At 47.7% G+C, this 13,374-nt stretch overlaps 1 protein-coding gene across 1 annotated transcript in view; it reads left to right on the plus strand.

Annotated features, from left to right (window-relative positions):
* The first annotated feature begins 4,458 nt into the window (after positions 1-4,458).
* Positions 4,459-13,374, plus strand: part of PRELID2 (PRELI domain containing 2) — an 87,500-nt gene continuing 78,584 nt past the window's right edge. Inside the window, exon 1 of the mRNA XM_062188910.1 lies at positions 4,459-4,589. Within this exon, the coding sequence (XP_062044894.1) occupies positions 4,515-4,589 (75 nt within the window). The 5' untranslated portion in view covers positions 4,459-4,514. The remainder of the gene's footprint in view (positions 4,590-13,374) is intronic.

Raw genomic sequence — 13,374 nt, forward strand, 5'->3', positions numbered from 1 at the left:
AAGCTTTGTGGTGAGATATTTGATATCTTACACAGCACATGAAAGCTTTGTGTTATTAAGCCTGGAACATGTTTCTACCTTCGGGGTGCCCCGATGTCCTTGGAACAGGCAGGTAGTATTTGTTCTCACCCAAATCACTCAGCCAACCAGCTCCAAGTGCAACCAACAAGTGCCAGGTCCTTGAACTTTTTAGGATACAATTTTCCCCTTTTGTGGTCACTTAATCAGATTGGTGACAACCTGCCCAAGGATACATTCTGAAAAATCTTGGTGGTCAGAGTGGAATTGCGCACAGCTCTGGGCCTGTCCTGGCAGGGGGCTTGTGTTTCATACTTGATCTCCAACTACTTCAGGGAGATAGAAAAATTTCCTCCCACCCTCCTGAAGGTTGGCTCCAATGAACTGAGAACAGGAAGGTTAAAAGGAAAAAACACAGAGCAGGAGGAGGAGATTCAGAGGGGTGTGATTATCCATTAGCCCAAAGGGACTCAGAGGTTATATGCCCCTCTTCCCCAGGGAAGGGGAGAAGCAGAGTGTAGACAAGTTTTAGGGAAATAGTCAACGATTTTCAGGGGAGTTCAAGGGGCTTGAAAACACACAGAGGCATGGGACACAATCCATTGGCTCTGCGGGACAGACAGTGATTGTCAGTGATTGTCTTTGTGGTACTGACTGTGACTGAAATAGAAGACTATGGTGTATGGTGGAAGTCTGTCCAGGTGTGCTGAGAGACTTCAATCTTTCTTCCTGATATACGTGTTTAGTGACCGAAATTCATGGAAGGGATCACAGGTAATTCTTCTTCTTCTGAGTCTAAACTTCAGGCAAAGGAAACTCCCTGCGTTTGTTGGGGAGAAGAAAGACAGGGTTAGGGGGACCTTGATTCTGAGCCTGCTTTAAGTTCCTTCTGATTTTCTTTAGATGAAATTGCTCCGCATGCTAAAAAAACCACTGTATTTTTGGAACAGTGTTCCCTGAGCTTCAACAATAGCATAAACCTTTGCAAGAAAATGATCTATTTGTGAGCCTGTACCATCTCCCAAGGAGATTGTTTTTCTGTTTTTTTTTTCCCTGTAAGGAAGAGAGGATGATATAATGGAGTTGCTTAATACACACATTCAACACATGTAAGAGCTTTTCCCTCCCACTCCTCCCTCAATGTTTCAATGTAATACTGCCCATAGATATTGGAATGTGGGAATTAAAAATTAACTATTGGATTTGGCAACTTTGACCTTGACAAGTTTCAGTGGAGTGGTGTGGACCCAAATTGACTGGAATGGATCCAGTAGATTATAGATAACTCCTTTGAGAAACAAAATATAGCAGAGAATTAGAATATAATTAGAGGAAGTAGAGGAAGATGTGGATTTAAGAGTGGATTTTTTTTTAAAAGATCTATTTATTTATTTGAAAGAGTTACAGAGAAAGAGGGAGGAGAGACACACAGAGATCTTCTATCTGCTGGTTCATTCCCCAGATGGCTACAATAGCCAGGGCTGGGCCAGGCCAAAGCCAGGAGCCAGGAGCCAGGAACTTCATCCAGGTCTCCCATGCGGGTATCAGGGGCCCAAGAACTTGGATCATCTTCTGCTGCTTTCTCAGGCCATCAGCAGTGATCTGGATTGGAAGCAGTTAGGATTTGAACCAGTGCCTTTATGGAATGCTGGTGTTCCAGGGTGGCTTAACCAGCTATGTCGCAGTGCCAGCCCCAAGAGTGGAATTTTTTTTTTTTTTTTTTTAACACAGAAGAAATCATTTTGTGAGAGCTAGCACTGTGGTGTAGTGGGTAAAGCCACCGCCTGCAGTGCTGGCATCCCACTTGGGCACCAGTTCAAGCACTGGCTGCTCCACTTCCCATCCAGCTCTCTGCTATGGCCTGAGAAAACAATGGAGGATGGCCTGAGTCCTTGGGCCCCTGCACCCGTGTGGGAGCCCTGGAAGAAGCTCCTGGCTCCTGGCTTCGGATTGGTGCAGATCCATCCATTGCCGGCCACCTGGGGAGTGAACTAATGGATGGACGACTTCTCTCTCTCTCTCTCTCTCTCTCTCTCTCTCTGCTTCTGCCTTTAAAATAAATAAATGAATCTTTAAAAAGAAATCATTTTGTGGTTCTGCTGACTGGGATGGTCCAGCAGAGGCACACAGTGATGGTACAGGAAAGAGGAGAGCTATTACTAAAGAGATGTCCTTGAACAAGAAAGAAGACAGGAAGTTTCCATAATGTGCTAGAGCTGGTTGTTGAACATAGGGAATATTAAATATTAAATTACATAAATTTACATTTAAATACATTATTTTAAGAAGGTAGTAAAATTCAAAGCCCGTCCTGTTGAAATTATATTACTGCATCTCCCCATGACCTTGTTCCTGAGATTCTTTATGCTGCTCATGTGTGGGTGGGGAGTGGCAATGTGATGGTGCACTGTTGGGCTTCTCTTCCCAGCTCCACCATCAGTGCTGTTATGTTGGTAACTTTCCATGTGGAAGGAACCTTTACAGCGTGTATTAGGGTTCTTTTGAGACATCGAATTGATAGGAGATGCGTGTATGTATATGAAGGGGGATTTAGTAGGGGGGTTGGCTCATGTGCTTGTGGAAGCTGATAGGTCCCACAATAGATCGACTGCAGCTAGGGACCTTGGGATGCTGGCAGCATGATTCAGCCCAAGCCCGTCGGTCTCCAGGGAAGCCAAGGATGTGAGCTTTATTTGAGGCCAAAAAGCCTGAGTGCCAGCAAGGGAACTGCAGTGTAGTCTTGGAGAGCAGAGTCCAGTGTTTGAATTCAGAGACAGGAGATGAGCATGTGCCAGCTCTCTGTCCTGGAGAGCCCAATGCCTGTTGATGGTGCCTGCCCACTTTAAGGCGCGGTCTTCCCACCTGGTACACACAGGTTCACACGCTAATCTCAGTTGGTAACACCTTCATGGACACACCCAAAATGATGCTTTTCCAGGTTTCCAGGTGTTTCTTAATCCAGTGAGATTGACATCATAAAATTAACTCTCATATACCATAATAATCAGCACCCCTTAGAAATCAGGCTTTGTTTTTGTTTTTCATTCAGGGGGAACTGTTTGTGAAACATTTGACAGCCAACAAGTGGAGACTGACCCTAAACTAAGGGCCCACAGGTCATCCGCAGGGCAGGAGGGAAGGCAGGGGCTTGGGCCAGGCTGTGGACAGGTGTATCCTATTTATTTAGTGGACGAGGAAGCAAGGCAATGAATGCCCTGAGATTATGGCTGGAGAGGAGGCGTTAGAGGACTCTGAGAGAGTAGGTGGATTAGAGAAACACAGTATTTCAGTAGTGTATTTGATGCCATGAAAAGGCCTCTCGAGTCCGTGGTTATGAATTGAGAGAGGCCGGTGAGCAGGTGTATGATTTTCCTCCGGGGCTCTGTCAGTGGCTTGGGTGAGGCAGGAAGAGGAGATTAGTGGCAGCCTAGGGTTCTGCTGGACCAGCATGACCACGCCCGGCAGGGCAAGTGAGATTATGAATCCGGCACGGCCTCAGAGATCTCTGTATGCCAAACTGTGCCCCGCCCGCTGCAACTGCAGCCTGCTATCCTGGGGATTTTCTTATCTAGTGGAGTGGGTGGTAAACCATCTGGCTTCCTCATTCTCCTGGTCAGCAAGGCTTGGGTTTTATCCTCCCTAGAATCCGCAGTGCCAGGCACATAGTAGGTGCTCAGAAATGTGTTGAATCACCCACCCAACAAATGGATGAAATCGCTCATTTTAGTAGTGTGTGTGTGTGTGTGTGTGAGCTCTGACTTCCTGCCTTTTGTTTCTTGCTCTACAGTGTTGAACCTTTGATGAGCAAACAAACTTCCCTATGGTGTTGGAAACACAAAGCCAGGACTGGTTCTTTTTTTTTTTTTTTTTTTCCCTGGAAACTCCTTGACGTTTTGGGCATTTTTTTTAACTGTTGGCGGGGGTGGGGGGCACCCCATGCCTCAGAGGTGAGTCAGGCTGTTGCTGGCCTTTGTCTCGCCGGCCTCAACAGCTCAGGGTTAGGTGTTATCTGTTACCCCTAAACCTTAAGGGTGAGGAATGTACGTATTTATTATTTTCCGTGCAGCCCACGGTGGCACGGGCTTGTTCTGTGACTCCAGGTGGAGATGACACGAAAGCACAAGCCCCAGAGCCCAGACCCCCGGGTGTAGCGCGGTGGCTCCGAGACAGGACAACTTCCACGTGCAGGCGCCGCCGGAGGAGCGGACAGGAGCAGCGGGGCGCCTCTCGTCTGGCGGCTGCCGGGGCCCGGGGTCGGCCTGCGCGCTCCCTGGGCCCCGCGCACTCGGGCGCGCCTCTAGGCCCGGCCACCCAAACCGGAGGTTGGCGGAAGGGGGCGTGGGCGTGGCCGCTGTGCGTTTCTCCCAGTGGTCAATAAAGTTGCGAAAGTTTGAAAAAGAGAGGAAAAAGTCCACGCCCCTTTGGCCGCCGAGGCGTGGAGGCCCGCGGGCCCGGGCGCAGCTCGCGCCGCCCAGCGCTGGCCGAGGCGCGCGGCCATGGGGGTCACGGTGGACGTGCACCAGGTGTACAAGTACCCCTTCGAGCAGGTGGTCGCCAGCTTCCTCCGAAAGGTACGGGGCCCCCTCGGGCCTGCCCGGGCTCGCGCCCTCCCGCGCTGGCCCAGCAGCTCCCTGGCCTCCCCACCCCGCCTCTGTCGGCGCGGAAAGCCCCGGCGGCCGCGGGCTTGGCTTCAGGGCTCTGCGGGGCGAGGATGGAGGTGGATTTCCTCGAAGATTCCCGCTCCAGGATGAGGGAGGGGGCGCCGGGCGCGGCATCACGTTCACGCCTGTCCCAGCTGGAGGGAGAGGCTTTGGGGCAGCGCCTCGGGGGACCCGAGTTTTGGAGCCTCGTTAGGTCCTCGATGGTGGACTCGTGACCCCTTAAGAGCTAGTGGTTAAAAAAAAAAAAAGTGGTTGAATTCATTGTTCTGCTTGCCTCAGCTTTGTTATTCTAGTGCGTCCCTGCCACAGTTGGAAGACTTTGGGCAGATGTCTTAGCCTCTCTGTGCCTTAGTTTTGCCATCTGTGAAATGGGGGAAGCAACAATATCCGACCAGGGTGCTTGTGAGGATTAGAATGAGATCGTGGCCTGGAGTACTTAGCTCAGTGACTGGTGGTCAGAATGGGCCCTGAGGCACTCCTGCTGCCTGTTCACTGGCCTTTTTCCTCCCAACGCCTGTTCCTGTGGCCTATGGTAATGGGAAATGGAAATCGTCTTTGGAAAATTAAAAGCACCAGGCTCGGGAGGTAGGACCCTGAGTTCTAGTCTGGAGCTGATGTTAGTTAGTACTCTGGGTGGCCGTGGCCAAAGGTCATTTCTCAGGGGCTCAGTTTCTGCATCTACACCATTTCACCGGAAGAATTTTTTTTTTTCTTTTAAAGATTTATTTGAAAAGCAGAGTTTACACAGAGAGAGAGAGATCGAGAGAGATCTTCCATCCACTGGTTCACTTTCTCAAATGACTGCAATGGTGGGAGCTGGGCCAGGCTGGAAATGGGAGCCAGGAGCTTCACCCAGGCCTCCCACGTGAGTGCAGGACCCCAAGCACTTTGGCCGCCTTCCACAGGGAGCTGGATTGGAAGTGAAGCAGCTGGGCCTTTGTGCCTATATGGGATGACGGCATCCCAGGCAATGCTGGCCTCCCCACAAGACTTTTAAAGTTCCCTTTTAGCCTTCTCTTTCTTAAGCAACATTTGCAAAGATAACAGTTTGACTTGGGCAGCTTCCGTTGGACAGTGAACTCCCTGCACATCCTGAGAGCCAAACTAAGGGAGATATTGGGGAGATAGAGGTCATTTAAAAAAAAATCAACCTTATGAACCTTTTTCAAAAAATATTTGAGAGGCAGAGGGGCAGGGTCGGAGGGAGAAAGCAGGAGAGAGAGTACTCCCACCCCCTGAGTCACCCCAAAAACCCACAGTGGCCGGCTGGGAGGGCTGACGCTGGGAGCTGGGAACACAGTCCAGGTCTCCCACGTGGCTAACAGGAACTCATCTACTTGCACTCTCACTGCTGCCCCTCAGGGTCTGTGTCACTGGGGGCTGGAGTCAGGTGCAGAGCTGAGTATTGAAGCCAGGCACCCTGAAGGGAAACTGTGGGCATCTTAACCACTGGGACAAGTGCGTGCTCCCCAGGTTCCTTTCTGAAGTGCTAAGGCCTGGCCTCCGTTAGAGGAGGTGACTCAGGTCCCGGAAGATTGAGTAGGTTGCCGGTTATCACGATGTTGTGGAAGCCTGTTTGTATCGAGTGACATCTTGCTGATACTGTTCATTCATCCCTGCACTTCGTTCATCCCTGCACTGGTGCCTGGCACCTTCTCAGCACCCCACACGGGTCTGATGCACGAAGGAGTGAACTGTGAATCTGCTCTAGACTTTGTCTCAGGCCAGGCTTCTGGAAGTTTGTATTCGTACTGGCACGTTGGCGTGCGGATTCTCTAAGGTCAGCCACTCTCCCTTGGAAAAGCCTTTCTGGGTTGTCGTCGGCAAGAGGTGAGCTCCATCTTTTGAGAACTCGCCAGGCACTTTGTGTGGGCCTCGCTGACCACATGTAGTGCCAGCTAGTTACTTTTGTGTGTGTCCTGTTCCCGCATAAACCCCAAGCTTTTTCAGGGCAGGGTGCACTCCTGCACAAGCAGATAGCGCAATGCCAGGCTCTCATTCTTACAGCCTTTGCAAAGTGCTTTCCTTGCCTGCACTACCTGTTTCAGATCCTCACCTTCCGTGCCCCAGGCTGTGTGCTAGGTGCTGAAGGGCATAGCAGACAGCCCTCTTCCTGTGGAGCTGATAAGCTCTTGCTGGTGAGATCACATTAATAAATGATGAACAAATAGATGTAGCCTCCCACTGATAAGGTGAAATTATGCAGGGTAAACACATGGGGCTGTGGCTGAGTGGAGCAGGGAGGTCTGCTCATGTCCAGGAGGGTGGCGTTTTTGAGTTGGCCGCTAAAGCATGAGTAGGAGTTTCCCAGGCAAGCCAGGGTGTGTATGTGCTTTTCATTCATGATCATGTTTGCTCCTGCTGGCAACCTCAGGAACAGATCTGATTTGTTTCCGTTTCACAGCCTGGAGAAACTTAGGTTCAGATAAGTTTAAGCAACTTGTTCAGTTCCCACAGCCAGCAGGTGGGAGATGTGGGATTTTTTTTTTTTTTAAAGATTTATTTATATATTTGAAAGGCAGAGTTACAGAGAGAAGGAGAGGCAGAGAAGGAGAGGGAGAGTTCTTCCATCATTGGTTCACTCCCCAAATGACCGCAACCGATGGAGCTGTGCCGATCCGAAGCTAGGAGTCAGGAGCTTCTTCCTGGTCTCCCACTTGGGTGCAGGGGCCCAAGGACTTGGGCCATCCTCCACTGCTTTCCCGGGCCATAGCAGAGAGCTGGATGGAAGTGGAGCAGCTGGGACTTGAACCGGCGCCCATATCAGATGTTGGCACTGCAGGCAGCGGCTTTACATGCTACACCACAGCGCTGGCCCCAGAGATGTGGGATTTTAAGACATCCTAACTCTCCGTCAGTGCTGCCTTGCACGTTCTGTGTCCTTGGTTGATTACTGAGGGAGTAAAATGTTTCAGAAGCAGCTTTGTTGTACTCTTCTCCATCCCCACTTTCTTTTGGTCCACAGTCTTCCCAGTTTTATCCATCTGGGTATACCATTGTGCCTGACAAAAAGACATAGCTTTGATGTGTGTTAGGATAAGAATATACAGGTGGTTAGTTACCTACAGCCATGCAGCAAATCACCCTGAAACTCAGTGGCTGAAACCAACACCTGACTTGTGACTCTGGGTTGCCTGAGCTCATCCACTTGGATTTTGTATATCATGTGGTGTAGCTGAGGTCACGCGTGTGACTGCATTCAGTTAGGATCTGGGAGAGCCCTTGGGAGATACTTAACTCTCTAACCCCCTGGATACTAAGTGAGGCCTGGGACCCAGGGAATGAGAACTAAGGAGGCGGTTTTGGAAGGCAGAGCTGGGAAAGCGGCAAGCATTTGCACACTGAAGGTTTAGCACTGGGACTGTGTGAGCACCGTGGATGCCATTGCATTTGCCTTCTTTGTATTCATTCACAAAGCAGTCCTTCAGAGATTCCCTGGGAGGAATGAAGAGACTATTTTTAAGAATTATTTATTTGGCTGGTGCCGTGGCTTGCTAGGCTAATCCTCTGCCTGCGGCGCCAGCACACCGGGTTCTAGTCCTGGTTGGGGTGCCTTTTCTGTCCCTGTTGCTCCTCTTCCAGTCCAGCTCTCTGCTGTGACCTAGGAAGGCAGTGGAGGATGGCCCAAGTGCTTGGGCCATGCATCTGCATGGGAGACCAGGAGGAAGTGCCTGGCTCCTGGCTTCAGATCGGCGAAGCGTGATGGCCATTTGTAGGGTGAACCATCGGAAGGAAGACCTTTCTCTCTCTCTCTCTCTCTCTCTCTCTCTCTGTCTTACTCTGCCTGTCAAAAAAAAAAGAATTATTTATTTATTTGAAAGGCTGAGAGAGAGAGAGAGAGAGAAAGAGAGAGAGAGAGAGAGAGAGAAAGAGAGAGAGAGAGAGAGAGAGAGAAAGATATCTTTCAACTGCTGGTTCACTCCCCAAATGGCTGCAATGGCCAGGATTGGGCCAAGCTGAAGCCAGGAGCCAGGAGCTTCGTCTGGGTCTCCCACATTGGTATAGGGGCCCAAGCAATTGGGCTGTTTACCTTTGCTTTCCAGGGCATATTAGCAGGGAACCAGATAGGAAGTGGAGCAGCTGGGACATGAACCAGTGCCCATATGGAATGCTGGTGTTGTAGGCGGTGGCTTAACCTGCTGCAGCCCAGCATTGGGACTGTTTATGAGATGTAACTAAGTCCATTTCCTATGGGAATTCACCTTATGTTATTTAAAGCCTTGAACTAGAAGTCAGTAGACCTGCATTCCAGTCATTATGTTTTCACTGCTGGCTGGGTGCCCATGGAAGACAATTTTCCACCAGCCTTTCTGATGCCCCTGTGCGAATTGGAAGACCAACCTGTGCTGTGCCCTTGTGCAGCTTAGAGAAAGCATCATTTATGAGCTCACAGTACCTGGGTTAGTGGAAAGTAAATGGGGCTATTTATAGACATTAGAAAGGGTGCAACATCCTCCAGGACAGGTGTACCCCTGGGCCCAAAGGCATACTTGACTGGGAGCCCTTGTACAGTGAGCAACATGCACAACTGTATGTAACAGCCCCAGTTTCACATCTCTGAAATGGTTGTAGAATCTACCCCACTTGCCTCCCAAGGTTGTTGTGAAGATCACATGTGCAACAGTTTGGTAAACATAGGCTTTTTTTTTTTTTAATGAGTCTGTGGTAGTAAGAATCATCTTTTTGGCAAAATATGCTTCTGTTTTTCCTTTCAGCTTTATGTATTCCTTTTCCCCAAAAGAAAGCACTTGGCAGAAGGGACAATCATATGAGGATCTCTGGAAAGCATTTGATCTGCTTGTGCACAATGGGATGTTTGAAGCTGCTTTGGCACTGAGGAAGTTCTATTTTAAATAGTATCTACTGATCTCTGGCTTCTGGTATGTTAGGGCTTGCCTTCCAAGTTATAATACACTTCTATTTTTAAAACCCAAAGAATGTTTGCTCTTCTTACACCTGCCTGTGGGATACCACAGGCTAAATATTAGCTGTATGCTTTCAAAGCCAAGTGGCACCTTGAAAACAAAGAACACGAATCTCTTTGTTAGTGGAATATGGTTTCTCAATGAACTCTTCCTGGGTGAATGCTGTGGAATCCAAAATGGTTTATTCATCAGATGCTAAACTGTACTTCCCCTGAACTGTAGTGTCAATGCATTTGACAGTGTATTTTGAATTCTTTGTGTGATTCTTAGCTTTCTACATTTGTTTCTTAGAGTTGTTTCCATTTACTTAAAAACATCTACAAGGAGAACACAAAGTTGCATAAACGAATAAAGCAGCACAGAAGATAAGTCTCTGGAAGTGCACTAAGTGTTTCTAATCAGTGTGTGTAGTGAGCCGAATTCATGGAGAATTTAGGTTTCATCCACCTGAGATTTAAAGCCATTGGGAAAGGAAGGGCCCCGACTCCTTGTGTTGACTGAGTTTCCTTGGCTTGAGAGGCTACAGCTTATTTTACCATTGAGTTGTTTACTTTAACTTTATGTTATAGCAAAAGAGTTGTGAATAGAGAATAAGGTTAATAGGCAGAGATTTTCATCATTTGTTTCTGATCCTGGAACATAGTAGGAACTCTGCAAATTCTTGTTCAAAGAATGAAGATTCAGTATACTCTCCTGGAATTTAGCTCTGTATTATTTCAGACTTCAACCGGTATTTGGTTCAAAAATATCTGTACTCTGGGTACTGTAATAAAACAGACAGATTAGAATGATTTCTTTGCTTCAATACATAACCTCAGGTGTTATTTATTCTAGCTGGAAGCCTGATATGCTGGGTGAAATGGTTTGAGTGTTTACCCTAAAGCTCATCAAAGGGATTTATGAATGGCTATTTCCATTTAGAGTAGAAAGTTGATTGGGTAATTAATAATGTTTCCATTTCTGATCCTATCTTTTCTCCCTTGCCAATCTGACAGTTACACGTATGGAGCATCTCTCCCTGGAGAGCTCCAGAAATATTTTGGGTGAACCTGTATTTCCGAAAGAAATGATTTAATAAACCACAGGCCTGGTTTAGCATAATGATTGCTCATCTTCTTTCACATACTGTAATAGTCTTTCTTCACTTTTATCTTCCTATCCTTGTCTCTTAGATGAGGCCTGGCACAGAGGAGGATCCTGGGGCACCTGTGGAGAGCGCGGGCCTTGGCAGCAGATGGTGGAGGGCAGGATAGAGCTTGGACAAGTCGGTCCATTTTTCTATGCCTCAGTCTCCTAACCTGCAAAACAAGAGAAATACTAACTTGCTTGTGGAGTTAGGGAGGTTGAGTGAAACATAGTTACATGTAGTGTACTTAGCTCTTGTGGAGTCTTTAGGGAGGTTGAGTGAAACACAGTTACATGTAGTGTACTTAGCTTAGCGTTGGCCCTCAGTAGGTGCTTTTAGAGTACTTGCTAAATATTGGTGATAAGAATTTCTGGGCAGGCGCCGTGGCTCAACAGGCTAATCCTCCGCCTTGCAGCGCCGGCACACCGGGTTCTAGTCCTGGTTGGGGCGCCGGATTCTATCCCGGTTGCCCCTCTTCCAGGCCAGCTCTCTGCTATGGCCCGGGAAGGCAGTGGAGGATGGCCCAAGTGCTTGGGCCCTGCACCCGCATGGGAGACCAGGAGAAGCACCTGGCTCCTGGCTTCGGATCAGCACGATGTGTGGGCCACAGCGGCCATTGGAGGGTGAACCAACGGCAAAAAGGAAGACCTTTCTCTCTGTCTCTCTCTCACTATCCACTCTGCCTGTCAAAAAACAAAAAAACAAAACAAAAAAAAAAAAAGAAAAAGAAAAAGAAGAAGAATTTCTGGGCTGGCGCTGTGTCCCACTTGGTTAATCCTCCACCTGTGGTGCTGGCATCCCATATGGGTGTGGGTTCTGTCCTGGTTGGTCCTCTTCCAGTCCAGCTCTCTGCTGTGGCCCAGGAGGGCAGTGGAGGATGGCCCAAGTCCTTGGGCCCCTGCACCCGCATGGGAGTCCAGGAAGAGGCACCTGGCTCCTGGCTTTGGATCGGTGCAGCGCTGGCCATAGTGGCCATTTGGGGAGTGAACCAACGGAAGGAAGACTTTTCTCTTTGTCTCTCTCTATTACTGTCTATAACTCTACCTGTCAAAAAAAAAAAAAAAAAGAATTTCTTAGACTTATTTCATGAACCTGGAAATAAAAAGCTGAGAGAAGTAGTCTGCAGAAGTCTTGGAATAATGAAGGGGAGAGTGAGAATGCATAAAGGTACACACTGGAGGAAAATTATTTTTAAATGTCATTTAAATAATTTAAAAGTCTACTTAGGAATGTATTTAGTGGCAATTGTGGCTTAATCATTGTATCCAAGATGGATTTTTAACTAACAAAATACTGACGGTTGGTTAGGTATTCATTAAATGTCTATTGGTAGACACTCATTGTAAGTCTGTGCATCGTTCTGCCCCTGTGACATGTGAAGGGAAATAAACATGGCCTTGTCCTGAAAGAGCTCTCTGTCAAGGGGCCAGAAGGGAGTACGTGAATTTTGTGATAAGTACTTTCTCAGGGCCATATCACAGACATGCAGTGTGAGACAAGTTTCATGTTTTAATTGTAAAGGTACTTAGAAAACAGTTTGTAGTCCATTTTTAGAAGTAAAGATTCTTTTTGGTACTATTGCCTCTGTTCACAGCACACCTTCTCTAGAGCCAGAATGGAGGGAAATGTCAGGGAGTATCTCCTTCAGATCCTTGGTTGGTAAAGCATGAGCTTATGGGGTTTTGTTAGTCTAGAAAAAAATCTGGGGCCAGCACTGTGGTGTTGCAGGTAAAGCTGCCACCTGCATTGTTGGCATCCCATATGGACACCGGTTTGAGTCCTGGCTGCTCCACTTCCAATCCAGCTCTCTGCCATGGCCTGGGAAAGCAGTAGAAGATGGCCCAAGTCCTTGGGACCCTGCACCAGCGTGGGAGACCCAGAAGAAGCTCCTGGCTCCTGGCTCCTGGCTTTAGATTGGCACAGCTCTGGCTGTTGCGGCCATCTGGGGAGTGAACCAGCGGATGGAAGAACTCTCTCTGCTTCTCTCTCTGTGTAAGCTGACTTTCAAATAAATAAATAAATCTTAAAAAAAAAAAAAAAAGAAAAAACATCTTTGTGGGGGGCATTTGACAAAGTTTGGTGCCACTTGGGAGCCTGCATCCTATTTCAGAGTGCCCGGGTTTGAGGCCCAGTTCTTCTGATCCAGCCTGCTGCTAATGCACACCCTGGGAGGCAATGAGTGATCACTCAGATACTCGGGTCTTTGTCAGTTCCTCCGGGAGACCCTGGTTGAGTTCTGGACTGCTAGCTTCAACCTGTCATAGCCCTGGCTGTTGTAAGCATTTGGAGAGAAACCAGTATGTGGAAGATCTCTGTCTCTTGTCTTTTTGTGCCTTTCTGCCTTTCAAATAAATATAAATAAATTAAAAAGAAATGTTATCTTTAATATTTTTAATGTCTTATAAGTATTTTTAGATTACAGATAGATATTCATAGTATACTTAACGTCACCCCATAGCAAATTGCAAGATCATAACTGAAGCCTTGAAAGTAAGTTTGCAAAAGTATTGATTCATTCTTTAATAGAAAACCAAGTATTGAGTACCTGCATGGTGCTCATATTTTATATATAATTATTTCAATTATTTGCTTTAGTTCCTGTAATAATTTTTTGAAGTAGACTTCTTTTTTTAAAAAAATTTTC

The sequence above is a fragment of the Lepus europaeus genome, chromosome 4 (assembly GCF_033115175.1).
Source record: "Lepus europaeus isolate LE1 chromosome 4, mLepTim1.pri, whole genome shotgun sequence".
NCBI lineage: Eukaryota > Metazoa > Chordata > Mammalia > Lagomorpha > Leporidae > Lepus > Lepus europaeus.